Source organism: Oryza glaberrima, chromosome 2, assembly GCF_000147395.1.
Source record: "Oryza glaberrima chromosome 2, OglaRS2, whole genome shotgun sequence".
Taxonomy (NCBI): Eukaryota; Viridiplantae; Streptophyta; class Magnoliopsida; order Poales; family Poaceae; genus Oryza; species Oryza glaberrima.
Genome location: NC_068327.1, coordinates 17609762 through 17629181, shown reverse-complemented (window position 1 = coordinate 17629181; position 19420 = coordinate 17609762). Strand labels below are relative to the sequence as shown.

Below are 19420 nucleotides of genomic sequence, written 5' to 3'. Positions count from 1 at the left end.
CCAAGTAGTCCTTATAGTTTCCAATAGAACTCTTTTTGTAATTTTTTATCCGGAACTCCTTCTATATAAGAGGTATGATTCTGTATAAGACTTGGTATATGGTGGTCTCGCCGAGTTTAGTCGATTACTATTGGGTATGTGTGTATCCATAACCCTGATAACATCCTACCCCTATAAATGCCTCCAAGAACCGGGCCCTACGAACGCCTACACGTACACCTTAACTTTACGAGGACATGCCTTTTGAGATTCATGGAGTCGCCATGGCTGTACCTTAAAAAACATAGCAGACATATCTTGAGATTCGAGAGACATTCGAGGACTAGACTGACATACCTTGAGATTCACGAAGTCACTATAGATACCTTGTTATCGACAGATATATTTACAACTAGTGGTAAATGTAAACATCCTTGTCAAGTCTAAAATTTGAATCATGATAGCAGGTTCCATCATCAGAAATCTAACAAGTTGACACTCTCTTGTAGCAACTATTTTAATTCCCTTTGCTTTATGAATTAGTTTGTTAACAAAGGTTGGGCATTTATTCAAGTGAAATGGCCGGTGGTTAGGGAAAGATAAAAGGATTTTTATAATGACTATACAAAGTTAATTAAATTAATTAATATAAACGAGATTAGTCTACCTAGAAACCTTTTAAAAAACTGTTTGTTTTCATACACGATAACGTGGAAAACATACTTAGGGCTTGCTCAGGTTGATGTCATTTTAAACCATATCGTTAAATTTTTAGAGTTGTCAAATATGTTCATCCATTATTTTCTGGCCAAACTTTAATAAATAGATAAGAAATCCTGCTAAAATTTTAGCAATTTGGCAATATTGCCAAAATCAAATTGCCAAAATTTTGTAAAGTTTATTTTAGCTACAATCTGAACAGCCACTTAGAAATCAATGAAACTACTCTTTTTTTTATCATATTTCATATTTGACCTATTTTTTTTAAAAAAAATCAACGATTATAACACATGGGGTCAAATTTCTTGAATGGTGGGGAAGCATCAGTGGTAGTTCAATAATTAAGAATCTATGATCCAAACTAAAATTAATATGTGATTCTACTTCTTATACAGCTACTATACAACGTTTTGAAGTCCTCACTATCAACATGTGAGATAGGCGCACAAGCAGGGACGGATCTAAAAAAAATAGTGGTGGGGGCTGAATAAACTACATCAATATAAACCGAACCTCCAGTCTCATATCCTATGAATCTATGGAAAAAAAATTAGTGGAAGCTTAGTAGGGTCTCCACCATCCCGAGGACGGTAGTGGGGTCTCAAGACCCCTCCGTCCCATTGTGAATCCGCCGCTGCGCACGAGGAGGTCAACATAACTTATTTCTTTACAAGAAAAAAGAATTGCAAAAGGAGTTAGCAATGATTTGTGGCCCGTTGTCCACGTTGCTGCCGCGTGTGAAAACAAAACCACAGGAGTAGTACAATATAAACAACACATCAGAGATCAGACACCCACCTCTCCACCTCCCTCCTCTCCTCTCCTCTCCTCTCCTATCGTCCCCACGCGCACTCCAACTTGCGGGCGATTTGTCTTCCCCCGATTTCCTCTCGTCCGATCCCTCCCCATCACGCGGCCGGAGCGCCACCCCACACTGCCTCCGCTGCTCCCAAGGTATCCCTCCCCTGCCCTGCCCTGCCCCCTCCACCTCCGCCGGATTTCTCAGCCGGCGTAGAGCGGAGATCCATCAGTGGTGGCTCGGATTTGTTTTTTTTTTCCTTTTTGGGTGGTGATTTGACTCCAACTTTCTCGGACCGTGTCGAGAGCTTTGCTCCGATCTTCTTTTTGAATCGCTTTGGGCGATCTAAGCGTAGACTGTTCTCTCTGTCTAGTCCGCCCATTTTGTTTCGGATTGGTTTGGTTCGTGCCTGCGTGGTGGTGGTGGTGGTGGGGGTAGGTGTGGCTATTTGTTTCCAGGAGAATTGGGGGTGGTTCGGCTGAATCCCCAAGCTCTATGATAGGTGGCGCCCCTGACTGGATGTCCACTAATTCGCAGTATTCGGATGCCCGCTAATTTGTTTGATGGAATCACACAATGGGTTTTTTTACCCACTATCATGTTTCTTGTTTTGGCACCTGGCAACGTTTGTTCTTATCCCTTCTGATTTGTAGACTAGAGATCCAAACATTGTGGTTGGTCAGTGGTCACCGCACAAATATCAAAGCCCTGTTTTTTAACTCCTCCTTGATCGGTACAGATTTATGTCTCCTGCTATTTATTACCAATACAAAAACTACTTCAGTGATTGTATTTCTCTTTGAACTGGTATTACTTCGGGTTAATAAGAAGTATCATGTAATTTTTAGGAATTCCAATTCCTGCTTGATAAGAATCAGTGATTGTGCTAAGGCTCCAGTGTTGACTGCAGGTGATTAAAAACACAGAAAATGGATGGAACTGCTGGCTAACAGTCGTCAAATTTATATGGCCATAGGTAATGCATATCGCTGGCATATTTGTGCTTGTAAATTATGATTTTTTTGGCTTATTTAGCAAATATATTGATATGTTTCCCATTGTTTCTGTAGATAATTGTGCGATGTGTGTGGGAGGTAAAGGTTTCTACCTCAACAGTAAGGAGACTTCCGACCCTTCAAGGAAAAACCATTCCAAAGTCTCTCAGTATCGGATGGCATTTGATACACCAAGAATTACTAAAACAGAGACATCAAAGTTGAAGAACCTCATTTCAGCATCATTCAAACCCTTGTCTCTTACCATCCCCATAGGCGACGGTTTCCACGAATTGTTTCCTGTGGGTCACTGTCATTTATAGCAGATAAAGTCTTATAGATAAGCCAAAGTTTTTCATTTCTGTTGGCTAACAAGGGGAGGCAAAAATTGAGTTGCGCTCTCAAGAGTGTACAATGCTTACACTTGTTGGCACAAGAGATTCTTTTGCTCAGTCACAGGCACAACTTTGTGCTGGCATGCAGCTCAAGGCTCCAACAAGGGCGAAATATTCCCAAGGCTTTATGCCCATAGGAGAATCCGACGCATACTGTGCTCTAATACCTGGCTTACCTGAAGATCTCGCAAAGATATGTCTTGCTCTTGTTCCTCGGAGCCAGTTCCCTGTTATGGGTTCAGTGTCCAAGAGGTGGATGTCATTCCTCGAGAGTAAGGAATTCATTGCTGTAAGGAAAGAGGTTGGGAAGCTTGAGGAGTGGGTGTATGTCCTGACTGCTGATGCTGGATCAAAGGGGTCCCATTGGGAAGTTTTGGGGTGTTCAGGGCAAAAGCACAGCCCTCTTCCACCCATGCCTGGGCCAACCAAAGCTGGTTTTGGTGTGGTTGTTCTAGATGGAAAGCTTTTCGTTATTGCTGGCTATGCTGCTGATCATGGGAAGGAGTGTGTTTCTGATGAGGTTTACCGATACGATTCTTGCCTAAACAGGTATTGTTGGCTTTTCATAGGCATCAATAAGTCTATGCGCAGACAATAGATTTTTGCTAATTTAAAGACAATCATTGCAATTTGCGAAGACTTTAAGGCTTATATTAACATGCTCCTTGTAATCTGAATACAAACAGTACTTATTTACAGACCATGAAATGTTCAAATGCAGGATAATAACCAGGGTTTTGATATTTCGAAATATTGGACTGACCCATTTGTGTTATTTGTAGGTGGGTTGAGCTTTCTAAGATGAATGTGGCTCGTTGTGACTTTGCTTGTGCAGAGGTCAACGGTATGATATATGTTGCTGGTGGGTTTGGTCCCAATGGTGATAGTTTATCTAGTGTTGAAGTTTATGACGCAGAACAGAATAAGTGGACATTGATTGAGAGCCTTCGCCGTCCAAGGTGGGGCTGCTTTGCGTGCAGCTTTGAAGGCAAATTGTATGTCATGGGCGGTCGTTCGCGCTTCACAATTGGTAACACGCGTTTTGTTGACGTGTACAATCCTAATGACAACGCCTGGGGTGAGGTGAAGAATGGTTGTGTAATGGTCACAGCCCATGCTGTTCTTGACAAAAAGCTCTTCTGCATCGAGTGGAAGAACCAGAGGTCACTCGCAGTCTTCAACCCGGCTGATAATTCTTGGCAGAAAGTCCCAGTGCCACTCACAGGTAGTTCTAGTACTCGTTTTTGTTTCGGCATACATGATGGGAAGCTGCTGCTGTTCTCTCTGGATGAAGAGCCCTGCTATAAGACACTGATGTATGATCCCGCTGCACCAACAGGATCAGAGTGGTGCACATCTGAGCTCAAGCCACCAGGATTATGTCTCTGCAGTGTGACCATCAGAGCCTGATGCTTTCTGGCTTGTATCGCCTTACCATCATCCTTGTAGGATGCCATCCGATACCACTATTTACTGCTTACAATCAGAGTTGAACTCTCATTTCCAGTGTCGTTTGCTCAGGTATTTTGATATCAAATAATGCTCCAGGGTGCTTATGCTGCATTCATTCGATTGCAGCGTTGTGCCAGGATGCACTTTGTTTCATGTATTTTACTGCTAGTTGTAGTTCACATGGTTGTTGTCGTTGTACTGGACGATGAATAGCTGATAGGCTGATATGCAACTGTAGTGTTTGTGGCGGGCAAAGAGGCTAAGTGTCAGAAAAGATTTGTCAGCTCTTGCTGTATGTAAACCTTGTTGTCTGAAACATTGTCATTCGCTATTTCTGATGCTCTGTTTTTCCATATGAAAAGTGGGTTCTTGCTTCTGTTTGCTTGAGGAATTCTTGGACCTCATTTGAACGCCTTCTGCATATCCTCTAGCCTTTGAGGATCCAAATGACTAACTTTCAATTTTTTCCATGGGCTGCTTGTACCATTCACGCAAGTTTACTGCTAGTGGAGTTCAATAAAAATAAGTTAAATTTCTTTCTGCAAAAAACAAAAAGAACACCCTTTAAGTGTGCAGCTGCAGAGCGTACAATACAATGATACTGTACCATCTACACTCTTTCTGTTTGAATGAAAGGTATTAGCTGCCTTTGAGCTGCTTTATTAGTGTATAAATCAAAAACGACTTCTATTTTATGAATCAGAGTATCTCTTTCTTCCCAAAGAAGAGCCCTATATATAAATGTGACAGCATCATGCGTTCTTCGTGAAAGCAGATAACCACGGGCCACACCAATTTCAGTAGGCGGACGGTTGACCATTTCTAGCTTCTCAGGCACTGTAACCACGGGCCACACCATTTCAGTGATGCCGTCCCAATAATCTGGCTAATCAGTGACCCGTTTGAACATCAAATTTGGCACTTCATAAATTCATAGTAGCTACGTTTGTTCATTCATCAAATAGTAATACTACAAGTCTACCGTAGAATTTTGTAGGAATTGCAGTACCTTAGCGGTATATATTTTTCAATGATCGATCTGGTACTAACTGTGGTAGTTTTAATAAGCATTTCGGTTTCAAACGTTTCGAATGTTAAGACAGCACAGATTTTTAACATCAAAAGAAAGAATGCTCTCTCCGAGTTGACCTGTGCTTGACAATACAGCAGACAGTAAAAAAAGGATAGTACTCTCTCCGTTTCACAATGTAAGTCATTCTAATATTTCTCACATTTATATTGATGCTAATGAATCTAGACATATATATATATATATATATATATATATATATATAGATTTATTAGCATCAATATAAATATGGGTAGTGTTAGAATGACTTACATTGTATCCCCGCAAAAAAAGAATGACTTACATTGTGAAACGGAGAAAGTATATCTGTAAAATTGGAAACCTCTGGAGCCTCCGGGACAAACAGGATGTCGAAGTCAGGTGAACCAGAAAATTTGCCTGACAGGTCGAAGCCAAAAACAGAAGCAATACTGCTCCTCTTCTACTCTGCTTCACTATAGTCCATTCAGTATTCCTCTTACTCTGCAAGCGCGTGCAAGCAAGAAGAGAAAAAGAAGAAGGAAGGTAGCGGCGGCCATGTCTCTCACGGGATGCCTCCCTCCTCGGCCGCCATGCTCGATGAGGAGGAGAACCAGTGGAGGAGGAGCCTCTGTCTCTCCTGTCGTGGCGATGGCGTCCACGGCAGGGTGCGCTTTGATCCATTTCATTTTCATTTTCCTTTCTGTCGACCTTGATCTCGCCTCGAATTTTGCCGGGTTTGATTAGGCTAAAGGGATTAATTAATTTGCTGCATGTTCTTCATCTTGTATGTTGAAAATTGTTGATTGGGAGTTTCACTTCAAACAATTTCGGCCATTCGCCCGTGCTATAGTTGTTGAACTGCCCCCCTGATCTCGTCATCTGCATTGTGTCATCCTTTGTTTCGTTCTGAATTTTTCTTGATCGTTTTTACTGGTTGCCTTGCGCCTTTGTTCGTCATAGGGGCATTGGTCGTTTTTAGCTTCAAGCTGTTCTCTCTCTTTTCTTTTTCCTTTTTGCATGTTTTTCTTCTTATTGTTTGGTTCTGTTCTTTTATATTTTCATGTGTACACTAGTAATAATACTGGTCAATTGCATTATATAGCCAAAAAAGTTCTTCACTTCTTCTTATGCGCCTTTCCTAGATAAAATAAAATACTGTTCGTTTGTTCTATATTTATATAGATGCTAATGAATCTAGACACAGATATATGTCTAGATTCATTAACATATATATAAATGTAGATAATGTTAGAAAGTCTTATAATATGAAACGAAGGAAGTAGTTTGTTTGTCACAGTTCTTCTAGTGTTTAGGACACCCGCCTGTAGCATCCGAAAAGCATGAAGTCCTAGAGATACAGTTCAGTAAAGTGCCACTGCCTTCAGACTGGCACACCTTCCTTTAATTTAGTTCTAGAAGGGGAAAAAAATAGATTTCACAATTACTGTTGATATCCACGGCCAATATAAAGTACTACCTCTGTTTCAAGACAATTGTATTTCTACCATTTAAATTTTGTTCTAAAAAAGTTGTATTTGTACAAAGGTAGAACCCAGCCAATTAATTTGTGAATGCTAATCAAGTGAGCTAATTGCTTCGGATCACCACATTAAATATGTCTGAAATTTAATTGAAATATAATTATTTTAGGATGAAGGTAGTAAATAAAATACAAATGGAGTCAGATGTTCATATTTAGCCTAGTCATGCCAATTTAGGTGATAATTTGACCAGCTTATCTTACCCCAAAAAAAAAGAAGTAAAAACGTGTTACTCTCTTATATAGTTCCTTTTCACTGCAAGTGTACCCCTTCGTAAAAAAAAAAAAACCCTAATTCTAGCTACGAACCTGGACATATGCATATCCAGATTCGTAGCTAAGGTTTATCTTTTTTTTTTTGAACAGAGTAGTATGCAGCCGTGCTTTGAAGAGAGTACTTGCTTAGCATCTCAACCAGGGTTTACGTTACCGCCGGTAACTGCGCGGTTACCGTGGGGGTACGGTAATATAAATGCCGCGGTTACTGGGCTTAAATTCAAATAAATTTAAAAAATAAATTTTGCATGGTTTTTCACGGTTACCGCGGTAACCATGCTTACCGCCGGGACGCAGTAACCCCGGACTCGGCAGTTTGGAAAGCCCTGATCTCAACATGACAAGGATTTATTTACAGAAAGATTACCTCGTTGCCATCATTTCTGTACGTTCTACTTCGTTTTATATCATATGTTGCTTTTTACTTTTCTCTAGTCGATTTTCTTTTAAAATTTAATCAAATTTATAAAAAAACTATAACAATATTTCCAACCCAAAACAAATATATTATCAAAATATATAAAATGTTAGTTTTGATAAAACTAATTAACTTGGTATTGTAGATGTTACTATATTTGTTATAAACTTAATCAATCATAAAAGAAGTTTGAATGGAAAAAGTCAAAACAACTAACAGTATGTAACGAAGCGAGCAATGATTAGTATCATCTGTACTGCATTTAATTTATCGTAAAATTCACTGATGTTTCAACAATCCAATCCCACATATCCAGATGCAAAACATTCGGTTCATATATCATCTTGACCATACTGTCGCCATTTCTGAATATTCTTCCTCCTCTGAACCTGAAGAGTTGGCGGCATCGGCAACCCCACCCCGAGAGGCAAGAATCCCTTCGCCCCGTGGCGCGAGGTGCCACCCCAGGTGACCCACACGCTGCCGCCGGAGAAGAAGGAGGTCTTCGACTCCCTGGAGGGGTGGGCGGCGGACACCATCCTCCCCTACCTCAAGCCCGTGGAGGAGTCGTGGCAGCCGCAGGACCACCTCCCGGACCCGCGCTCGCCGTCGTTCAGCGACGAGGTGGCGGCGCTGCGGGAGCGCGCGGCGGGGCTCCCCGACGACCACCTGGTGTGCCTCGTCGGCGACATGGTCACCGAGGAGGCGCTCCCCACGTACCAGACGATGCTCAACACCATGGACGGCGGGGTGCGCGACGAGACCGGCGCCGGCGGCAGCGCCTGGGCCGTGTGGACTCGGGCGTGGGCCGCCGAGGAGAACCGGCACGGCGACCTGATGAACAAGTACCTCTACCTCACCGGCAGGGTCGACATGAGGCAGGTCGAGAAGACGATACAGTACCTCATTGGCTCCGGCATGGTAAGCATTTGCTCCCTCCGTTTCACCTTACAAGTTGCTTTGATTTTCTTTTTCTATTTAAACTTTTTAAAGTTTAATTAAGATTATAGAAAATATTAGCAATATGCCAATATCAATAACACCAAGTTAGTTCCATTGAATCTGATATTGAATATGTTAAATCTAATGTTGAATATATATTGATAATATGTTTATTTTGTGTTAAAAATGTTATTATATTTTTTTATAAACTTGGTCAAACTTAAAATAGTTTGATTAAGATAAAAGTCAATACAACTTACAATATACAACGGAGAGAATATTACATATTGTATATACTACTATAAGATTGTTGGTTTACATTTATAGATTTGTTAATAGGACATGACATTCAGATGAGATTTGGCGGCATGTGATTTTTTTTCCTCTACAATTTGCTTTGCGATTCGTGGTTTAGTTAGCTAACATCCATCCGTGAAAGCCCTGTAACCTTTAAAGTGGTTAAGTTTTAGGGTTGAGATCGAAAAGTTGGAGGAGTTCCCTTGTTTAGAGGGAGATCACAATGATAAAGAAACAACAATGGATATCAACAGTGGAGAGGTTGCGAGACTATAATAGCGTCACCGAAGCCATGTAGGGGGAGGAGGATAGTGGAGGCAGCGAGGGTGTCAAGGAATTAATTGGTTATATAGTGGTCCGGTGTCGACGGCCGTAAAAGATGAAGAAGGGCAGTTACATGGAACATTAGAGCTAGAGAAGATGGAGAAGAAGCAATAACATAAGGCTACGGGGAGGATATAGGTATGAGGAGAGGGGTGTCATGGTTTTGCATGTCTCTTTAGCGCAAGAGGTGATGCCGGTGTGTGACAAAGGGTAGCGGGGTGCTAGGTGACGGAGACAATATCTTGTTGATGTAATGGTGTCAGGTCGTTGGTAGGGCCTTGTTAACGGGTGTTTTAAAATTCTTAGAAGCTGTAAGTTGGTAGCTAGCTTATAAAAATATAGAAAAACTTGGCTTTTCTAGTTTCAGTTTTCAAAGTCGTTTTTTGAATTCTATAAATATATATTTTCAGAATCTAGGTAAGAATATGATTGTTTGAAGGAGTTGGAGATTTTGGGAGAATTATTTCTACTAGAAGCTTCTTCAAACAAACTAGGTTGAGCAAGCAAGGTAGAAGGGGATAAGAAAAATAGGGGAGTTATCCGAACGGTTCAATTTAGATCGTGATGTCTAATGGTTAGAATTTCGTGAAATTCTCATGATCCCTAAAAAGTTCGAATATTGCGTAGGCATTCTGGTTCATTTGTTTACTCCCTCCGGTTTCACTTTAATTGACGTTTTGGACAATGACACGGTCTACGAAATATATCTTTGACCTTATTTTTCTATTATAATATATACAATAAATAAATACATGTTTACTTTTATTATAGTGCTTTGAAAGATAAATCTATATATGTTGTTCTAGTTTCTTTAAATCAAATATTTTTAAAGTTATTTATGGTCAAAGTTATAAAAGTTTGACCTCAACCTTGTCCAAAGCGTCAATTATTATAGAAGCGGAGTGAGTACTCTTGTAGCTCATTTGTTTTGTTAGTTGAGAAAGGGTCTTTTTTTTTCTTTCAACAAATAAAACTGTGGTAGACATGAAAAGCGATCACTCGCATATTTTTAAGAAGAAATTATACATATATTTTTTTTAACAAATAAAACTGTGGTAGACATGGAAAGAAAATGTTCACTGACACATCTTTTAAACAGAAATTATGAGCGTGTTGAGAATTGAACCCGAGACCTCAGGTTAAAACCACACCACTCGTCACTGCAGTGCATCTAGAAAGTTTTACTCAACACACCCAAAATGTTTGGCTAGATTTCAATTCAATGTTGTTTGCTTGGTTTTGGTTGCAACTTGCAAGGATCCACGAACGGAGAACGACCCGTACATGGGGTTCATCTACACGACGTTCCAGGAGCGCGCCACCTCCATCTCACACGGCAACACGGCGCGCCACGCGGGGCGCCACGGCGACGCCGCCCTGGCCCGCGTCTGCGGCACCGTCGCCGCCGACGAGAAGCGCCACGAGGCCGCCTACGCCGCCATCGTCGCCAAGCTCTTCGAGGTGGACCCGGACTACACGGTCAGGGCCTTCGCCCGCATGATGCGCCGCAAGGTCGCCATGCCGGCGCGCCTTATGTACGACGGCGCCGACGACCGCCTCTTCGCCCGCTTCGCCGCCGTCGCGCAGCGCCTCGGCGTGTACACCGCCGCCGACTACGCCGGGATCATCGAGTTCCTCGTCGCGAGGTGGGGCGTCCCCGGCCTCGCCGCGGGGCTCTCCGGCGAAGGGCGGCGCGCGCAGGACTTCGTCTGCAGCCTCGGGCCGAGGTTCAGGAGGATGGAGGAGAGGGCGCAGGAGGCGGCGAAGCGGGCGCCGCCCGCCGCCGCCGCTCCGTTCAGCTGGATCCATGGCCGTCAGGTGCAGCTCTGATTCTGACTGAATCGGTGGTAATTATTACAGTAACAAGTTTGTGTTTAGACAGAAAGAAAATCTGACAACACCAGTTGCTGAGAAAGACATAAAATAGCTTTAAGTCTAATAATTGTTATGTGATCTTGCAAATTAAAATGTGTATACTTTGTCCTTTGTTGATAACTTGATATGGTACATGAAAGAAAAAAAATCATGCATGTGGTGTTGGTTTCTTTGATCACTCTTCAGTAGCCTCCATGAATTTCTGAAGTTTCTTCATCATGAAGACAATACTCATTTCTCACAAAGTATCTTACAACTGGCAAATTTATGACTGAAAATTGTCGCCAGTGACACTTGATATAAATAGATACATGAGTGAGAATCAAAAGCCAGATTACAGGTAAAACATCATCAGCATTCTTCATGGACTAGTGCAGGATGCTGAGAAACAAAGCCAAGATAGGAAAGGGAAACTGTAGAAGCTGATTTATATACTTAGATATATATATGTTACAGACCTGTATCGCATTCTATATTTTCTATGCACCTATATTCAAGCAAAGGCAAAGTATTTCCATTATATGAATCTCTTCAAATATTCAAATGTGCCTTTATATGTCACCAAGAAGAACAAAAGGGCAGGTCCAGTGCCAGGATGTCCAGCTCTTAATCTCGTCACAGGATGCAGCATGAGCAGGCCTGAGAGGGAAAGAGATCAGTGATTACATTTTCATTATAGTGTTGCACTGAAAATTCTGCTGATGAATTCAGATTTCCCAACTCAGTTGTATCAATCTAGTTTATCACTTTGAAAGACCCAATGATATAACTAATCAAAAGAATTTAAAAGCAGAAAACTGAAATTGTTCAGATTTTAATCTGCCAAGTACATAAGAAAGCATCAAATATTAAGACTTGTTAGGCAAAACATTTCTTTTTTAGATAATGGAAGCAAACCACTTCTGGCATCTACACCCAAAGGTGTACATAGCCAAAGGTCAAACATTCCATGGATATACAAACTGCATAACTCAATTTGCATCTCTTGTATATACCTCTGTTATGACTTCTGGGTGATCAAATATTCAAATGAATTTTTGCATGTTTTGTAGTGTCGATAGTAATTCATGGCTTTGTGAGAAACAGAGTTGAACTAGAACAGGGGACAATGCATAACTCCAGAAGTGCAATCGAAAAGTAAAACCATGATATATAAAATTTTCACTATGTTCATTGGTCCTTATTATATTCCATTAGTGGGACAGCAGAATTACTTACTGAGGGACTGCCTAATGCATCTTTAAGTTACTTCGCTATATATCTGTACACATAAATCTAGCATATTACAAAACAAATGCACCTAAAGATGCCAAGAAAAAATCACCATAGTCGCCGGGAAAATTGACCATAACTCCATAAGTAATCTTATAACCTGAGCAAGAATCATACTACAAAGTAATGCTCCCATATGGATTATGTGGGATAAGTCACAAAAGATTTGTCGTATAGTTAGGGACAGCACACAGATACCTGTTGCACTTTATGTTCCTGTCTTCTGCCACCAGAAGGAGAAGATGGTGGTTGCTGCTTGACAGAAGAGTTTGGGGTCAGCTTATCACGCCTAACCCTGTTAAAAATGCCGGTGTACTTCTCCCCAGATGCCGCATTAGCATCATCCCAATCACCAAATGGAGGTACAGTCACTTCATCTAAAGCCTGAAAAAGAAAAAAACTCAGAATGCAAATGCACTTTATTCAGAAAACCTCTAACACACAATGTGCACATCATTTCTGAATTTGCAAATGGAGATCGAGATGAGGTGAAGAACTGTACAGGTTCAAAGCCTCTGCCTCCTTGCTTCAACCTGCTCCTTCCTGGAGTCACTGGGACACGGCCATCAGATGAAGAGGCCTTCCTATCTGGAGTCTGCATCCCAGCTGACCTGTACCTGGACCTTGGAGAGGCAGCAGCAGCAGCTGCAACTTCTCTGTAAGGGCTTCTGGGTGAGCCACCATAGCCACCATGGTCCAGATGATGCTGCTGCAGCGGATTGGCGTGCCATCTCGCCACGGTTTCGCGGTGGAGAGGCGATCCGGCAGGCCGGGGATGGCCGGTTTCGGGCTTTCTTTCATACCTCTGCCTTTGGTTCAGGGCATCATGAGAGGATGGATGCAGTGGTGACCTGAGAGGAGGAGGAGGCTGATCAGGTGTTTCAGTGATCACTTCATTTGGGTTGGAGTAAACACCGGTAGCAGTTTTCTTGCTCCTTCTCAGGTTCTCAAACTTCTGCGTGTACGGGGTGTCGCCTACGGCTGACCAGTTCCCGAATGTAGGAACTCCTCCTTGCTGTTTGGAGAAATGAATTAGCAAACATTTGTCATCTAACCAAATCATGGCTGATACATTGTCACAGCTTCTAAAAAAATGTACAGTTGATTATAGAATTATACATTTCAAATTGATAAGTATATACCCCATAGGTTGAATAACTTCTTGAAGAGTTATCAGTAGTAACAAACTAACAATACTAAATCGGTGAGAAAACAAAAGTCTGAAGGGAAATTACTGGAACAACAAAAGGGAAAAAAATGATATGAGAACAATACTATTCCAGTATTCTATCATTAAGAAGCATGTGCAAACAGTTGTCTCCTTGATAATAAATACACAATCTATTTTACGACCCCCTGATTTTATCATTATCCTGTGTTGTCAACTTGTCATCATGATTCATGGATGTGCCATTTGCCTTTCATCCATATCAAGCCAATAAATCCGTCGAATTCTTTACAAAGAAAAAAAAAAACCCAAGAACATGAGGTAATCCAGAATTACATTATACTACCTCCCAAACACCTGAAATTTCTGTCATAGATCTATTGTGCAATAATATATGTGTTCTAAATAAAACCCCAGCAACAAGAAGATCGTTTGGTTCAATACTGTGATCGGTTTTAACTAACCAATATGAATAAGATCCCCTGCTTTCCTCTGTAACTACTAAATCAATCGTCGGTGGAGTAAGAAACATCAAGTAAAATTAAATTGCATCATGCTACAAGCCAAAATCCTCAATACCAGCATCATGAATATTTTAATTCCGGGAGCAAATATCGGAAATAAGCAACTCACCGACGTCATCCACTTCAAGTTTGATCCGAACACTGATCCAGTAGGAGAAAACTGCTGGTGCTGGAGGATGCAAGATTTTCTGTCCAAGAACTGCTAATCAATAGTATTTCTCTCGCAAGGCACTAACAAATTGCACCTTCTCTCCCAATCATCCAGAGCTACCAAAATCAACTGTAGCGATATGGCAAACAAACACTAAGGTATCTTTCATTCAAAAGAAAACTACTCAAGATTCCTCGTTTGAAGAAATACAAGGAAAAAAAATTGAAAACAACACTTTTCACTCGGATTCCTTAACAGAACAAATCGAACCAAAAGATTTCCTGAAAAACTACAATTCTCACAAGAAAAAAAATGAATTAACAAAAAAAGAATAAGCTCCGGCAAGACTAAAACTACAATTCTCACAAGAAAGAAGCAAAATTTGGGGAGAAAGCAAACTGAAACGCCCGAGAATCAGTGGAAGCAGGCTGCTTCACTCTTGAGACCTAGACTGCTAGAACAGCTCCAAGAAAAAGAAAGAACTCAAATTTCTTCAGGAAAACACAAAACCACTCCCCACAAAAAGATCAAACCCCCTCAAGAAAACGGCCACAATCTTCTCCCTTGGAAGAAACCAAAATTGAACGGTGGTCTTGCCTGTGCAAATCCCTCAAGAAAGGACCCAAAGGGCCAAAACCACCTTAAAATCAATCAGAGAAGGCACATTTCTGCTCCATTCCGCAGCACCCGCAAATGGTATATATACAAATACGCTCATAAGTAGTAAGAGAGGAGGAAGGAGAAGGTCTTGCCGTTGACAATGAGACAGCGCCATTGTTTTATTTGAAGCCTTCAAAGTCCCCTCATCATTTTATTTTTTTCTTTTTTATTTAGTTTAGTTTAGACCAAGCTAATGTTTCTGGTTTTATTTAACTGTAATAGGTGTTAAATTAATGAGTAATTGGTTTGCTTTTTTTTTTTTAGTAAAGGAAAGATACTAAAAGATTGGTTGGAAGGCAGAGTTCTAGTCTGCAAAATTAATTTGGAGACAACTCCATTTTCATGAGAATATAGACTTTTCAAGCAGACTGCATATAGTACATAATTAATTTGGCAATGGCGTCATCTTGAAATTTAGTTTCGCGAATGTACCTGTATGCAATTCTCTCCCTGTTTCATTTTCAATTGTTGTTGTATTTGTGTTGAACTTTATTGGCCCCTTGTCTCAGTTTGATTTCTTAATTGGTAGATTATGCAACTTAACAAGAAATCAGTTTAGTGCATGCAAACTCAATATTGCGTACTTAGGCTGTGTTTGATAAAAGAAGAAAGATGAAAATTGAGAAGATACGTAAAATGAGCTGAGCCATTAATGTATGACTAGTTGAGTATTAATTATTTCAAACTTGAAAAATAGATTAATATGATTTTTAAAGCAAATTTTCTATAAAAATTTTTTTATAAAAAAAACACACCGTTTAGCAGCTTGGAAAGCGTGTGCGTAAAAAACGATGCACTTTATCTCTTTCTCTCGCATGAATGAACACAACCTTACTTTAGTACTCTTTTCGGTCAAAATTGTTTGACATTTTCACCTTTCCCTTGTCTTTGAGGTGCGATTTTTACCATAATTTTGTTTCTTTATAGATGTAGTTTTTAATGCAAACTTATATATGCTTAGCTTTATGTGTTTTCAAACTAAACATTTTATTAGAAGACATTGAAAATATAAGCTTACATCATTAACAAGGTGTGTAGAAACTATGACATGTACAAAAATTAATATGTATACATACAATTAATACATACTTCCCTTAGTTAAAAAGAATGAAATAATCTAGGTATTATCACTCCAATGTAACCTTTCCATATATATATTGACAGTTGAAAGAAGTAGTTCAGATTCATCATTTTTCTGTTTTATATTTATACACCTCAAAATGGTTACTGTGCTTTCCCCTTATACACCCCGAAACAAATAGATATATATTTCTTTGAGTAAAAAATATAGATATTTTGAAATGAGCTAAGTATTTTAATTGTTGTCTATATGCAGTTGGGATGATTTGTGCTACTTGACTTTACTGATCGTCCACTCGCATTAATTTAGCTCATCTTTATTTTCTACTCCACTTGTGACCTAATCTAGGTTGCCTGTGCTCTAACGTAACGTGACTTGATCTAAGTAGAAAGCAAAGAAAGAGACAGCACGTTACCTGAGCCTGCATGCATGCCAATATATAGCTAACTACTACTACTATAACTAATTCTCAAAAAAAAAAAAAAAAACTACTACTATAACTTACCGTATGCTATGTGTTTGCTGGATTCTCCTCTGACTTTCCTTGCTAGAGGTTTTTAAATTAACCAGAGCTGGTTCCAGGCTGCATCATTAATTGGTAGTAAAAAAAAATGCTACTACTAGTAGTTGAGGTGGTAGTATAAATATACACAATCCATTAAACTAGCAAATATGAGCAGTCTAAATTGATTTCTAATAGAGACCATTGTAAAAACACTTGATTGTGTTGTCGTTACTTGATTGCTTATTTGGTCGAAAATCTTGGTTTCTTTCTGTCATTTCTGAAAGTTTTATGCAAGCTTACAATAATGCGGCTATATATGTGCCCCATCAGATTGATGCAGATGCCATGAGGGACTTTTGGTGGAAAATCTCTATAACAAGACTAAATATAAGATAAATTTAATAGACACACACACACACACATATATATATATATATATATGAATATCTATTTGAAAAAATATTTGGCTTTGTACCTTCAATTTTGTTAATTTGGAGGTAGAGGCCGGGTTTTAATCTATTTTCTAAAAACATCTAATTTGAAAAAAAAATGAAAAACTATAATTATCTTTCAATTATGTATTATGTTTCTTATATCTAGCTAGTATTCTTTTTTTCTCTAGAACTCAATAATATATGAAGGGTTTGGCCAAGGGGGCTTAGGCCCACATTTGCCCCTGTTGGGATTGTCATAATTATAAATGGATAGGATAAATTAAACATTACATATTCTAAACCTAGAAAAATAGCCTACAACAAGTTATATATCTAAAAATTTTATGTATACTACCTCTATTAAAAAAATATAAGCATTTCTAGAATTCAAATGTTTTACTACAATATAAGCATTTCTACATTGATCCCCATTATTCCAAAGCCAATTAGATGCTTAGAAATGGAATCTCTAGCCATTCAAAATTTAAAAATTGACAATTAAAATGAACAAAAGGAATCTTTTGACATAATCTTAATATTTGCTAAACAACGCCTAATTGTTATCCCAAAATAAATCAACTTTTATACGACATTAATCTAAACAAAGTGATTTGCTTCAAGATATAGGGAGTAAAACTCCTTATATTTTAGAACGGATGGAGTATATGAGTAGACTGACCTGGCGTCAGCTTATATACTTGGGTTTGGGTCTTGATCATAGTGGTATGCAGGTTAATTTAGAGCACGTGGTCCACATGAGAAAAATGCTTTACTTCCTTATTGTCAGTGTCTTCGTTTGGTCCATGCAAGCCATAGCAGGGAAAATTACACAGGAGTGTACTTAAGTCATATATATATATGCATGTGATTGAAAAGCTGAAACTATAATATATCAGTCGGTGTCATACTGTCATGCATGCATTGTAGAATTAAATCTGCTATCCGTGGATTAGTTCAAAAGGCCGCAGCGCACAGTTAGGGATTAATTAATTTTAGTATTCATGGCTGATGTTGACAAGTTAGAAGACATGCTTATAATGCGCGCACTAGAAGTACTACTCCTACTTGTGTTTTGGTCTCGTGTCTGTTTGTTACTGGAGTAAAACTTATTTAGCAACTATAACAACCCATGCTATGTGCAAGAGAGGGGATGATTTCTTTTGTTTTTAACAATGAAAATAGTTTGAACGATACTACGGTATTTTCTATTGGTAGTATTATAATATCAATAGAAATGATTTATCCATATTAAGGATAAATTAGTAATTTATTAATATAATAATTATGGGTAACTTTAACATTATGTTTTTTCCCGTTTAGATCGATCTGTGGTCATTATATTGCGCTGGCATCATTTATATTCCATCGAAAAAGCCAAAAAAGGAGAAAAGGAAGTGTAGTCACTACTTAATGACAATTATACCCTATCGCATCTTTTTTTAACAATAATACCTCTCTATGTTTTTACTACCGTTAACTGAGGTGGTGAGTACAAATAGATTTGCATCCTTCCATCTATTAAATAAGATCAATGGTTCAAATTGTTTCCTATTACCAGTAGAGACCACCGTAGTGGGGCTCAAATAGTTTACACCGTTAGCCTCTACTGGCTGGCATAGAATCGATAAGTGTTAAAGTTGAGAATGACAAAAATATATTGAGTGATAGGATAAATCCTTAGCTCCTCTAAAAAGATGATCACTTGAATAAAAAGGTAAGACATATCACACATTTTCTACCTAGTAGTTCTATTGTATCGATGAACTAACTAGATGTTCTGTGTTATTTCCTTTTTTTTTCTTCGATATTATACTCACCCTTAAACTCTAAGACATGGTATTTGATCCCTTCCAGCTTTCAAATATTTGGTTTTCAAGTTTGGAGATGAGTTTTAGACAAAGCGAAGAGTTTAGAGGTCAAATGGATTTATGATTATGCCATATTTTTTTCAAGTTGCATGCATGTATGGAAATTAAACCTCATGATCATTGTTTTATTGATCGAATTGTGGTTAGATAAATTATGTTTTTAAGTCTCTCTCTCTCTCTCCCTCTCTCAATTGTTTGATAGTTTCATGCCATAAATAATATTATCCTTACCAAAGTACATTAGAACGTAAACAATTCAATTTGGCAAACCACATAACAATGTTAAAACGTTTTCACCAAACAAAGTTATCATAACCAATGCAATATAATACCAAACCAAGGCTAAAACATCCTTATAATTAACCCCAGCTCCCAGGTAGAGCTAGGTCTTGGCTAATTAATTTAGGGGAGGAAAAAAGAAGTATACCGTCCAAATGTAATGGGACTTTAATTCTTCCAGAAAATCAAACAAGCATGTGATAATTAATATGTCGTGACGACGAGTCGACGATGTGCAACATACGTGTTCCTATGTACTATACGTTTCAGACAAACATGATAATTTGCACGTTTCTATATCGTCAACCCATCTTAATATATAATTAACCAGTAAAAACACACATGACTGAAACGATCGAAATCGAGCACAAAGTCTTCCGGTAATTAATAAACTGTCATTTTCATGCTGGACCAA

The 19420-nt window shown here is 39.1% G+C and overlaps 3 protein-coding genes and 1 long non-coding RNA gene across 4 annotated transcripts; 3 read left to right on the top strand and 1 right to left on the bottom strand.

The window, feature by feature from the left end:
* The first annotated feature begins 1475 nt into the window (after positions 1–1475).
* On the top strand, positions 1476–2717 carry LOC127763770 (uncharacterized). The gene is made up of 3 exons (XR_008015749.1): positions 1476–1653; positions 2409–2474; positions 2569–2717. It is a non-coding gene; the product is annotated as an uncharacterized LOC127763770 (long non-coding RNA).
* A 58-nt stretch (positions 2718–2775) lies between these two features.
* Positions 2776–4716, top strand: LOC127763769 (F-box/kelch-repeat protein At1g67480-like). Its single transcript, XM_052288562.1, has 2 exons — positions 2776–3437; positions 3671–4716. Exons 1-2 carry the CDS (start codon positions 2908–2910, stop codon positions 4296–4298), a joined length of 1158 nt encoding a protein of 385 aa, XP_052144522.1. The 5' UTR covers positions 2776–2907; the 3' UTR covers positions 4299–4716.
* Positions 4717–5780: 1064 nt separating this feature from the next.
* On the top strand, positions 5781–11350 carry LOC127761393 (acyl-[acyl-carrier-protein] desaturase 3, chloroplastic). Its single transcript, XM_052285680.1, has 3 exons — positions 5781–6056; positions 8021–8546; positions 10446–11350. Exons 1-3 carry the CDS (start codon positions 5947–5949, stop codon positions 11016–11018), a joined length of 1209 nt encoding a protein of 402 aa, XP_052141640.1. The 5' UTR covers positions 5781–5946; the 3' UTR covers positions 11019–11350.
* On the bottom strand, positions 11350–14861 carry LOC127761394 (RPM1-interacting protein 4-like). The gene is made up of 4 exons (XM_052285681.1): positions 14137–14861; positions 12838–13350; positions 12534–12719; positions 11350–11702 (listed from the first exon to the last, which is right to left on the bottom strand). The coding sequence occupies exons 1-4, from the start codon at positions 14143–14145 to the stop codon at positions 11679–11681; spliced, it is 732 nt and encodes a 243-aa protein (XP_052141641.1). The 5' UTR covers positions 14146–14861; the 3' UTR covers positions 11350–11678.
* Between the last annotated feature and the right edge of the window lie 4559 nt (positions 14862–19420).

Bases quoted from the DNA above. Each gene is read 5' to 3' on its own strand.
- LOC127763769 (XM_052288562.1), top strand. From the start codon at position 2,908: ATGCTTACACTTGTTGGCACAAGAGATTCTTTTGCTCAGTCACAGGCA. The intron at 3,438-3,670 runs GTATTGTTGGCT...TGTTATTTGTAG, and splicing joins TACGATTCTTGCCTAAACAG to GTGGGTTGAGCTTTCTAAGA.
- LOC127761393 (XM_052285680.1), top strand. From the start codon at position 5,947: ATGTCTCTCACGGGATGCCTCCCTCCTCGGCCGCCATGCTCGATGAGG. The intron at 6,057-8,020 runs GTGCGCTTTGAT...CTGAACCTGAAG, and splicing joins GCGATGGCGTCCACGGCAGG to AGTTGGCGGCATCGGCAACC. The intron at 8,547-10,445 runs GTAAGCATTTGC...GCAACTTGCAAG, and splicing joins ACCTCATTGGCTCCGGCATG to GATCCACGAACGGAGAACGA.
- LOC127761394 (XM_052285681.1), bottom strand. The intron at 12,720-12,837 runs GTACAGTTCTTC...TTTCTTTTTCAG, and splicing joins GAGGCAGAGGCTTTGAACCT to GCTTTAGATGAAGTGACTGT. The intron at 11,703-12,533 runs GTATCTGTGTGC...TTTCCCTCTCAG, and splicing joins AGGAACATAAAGTGCAACAG to GCCTGCTCATGCTGCATCCT.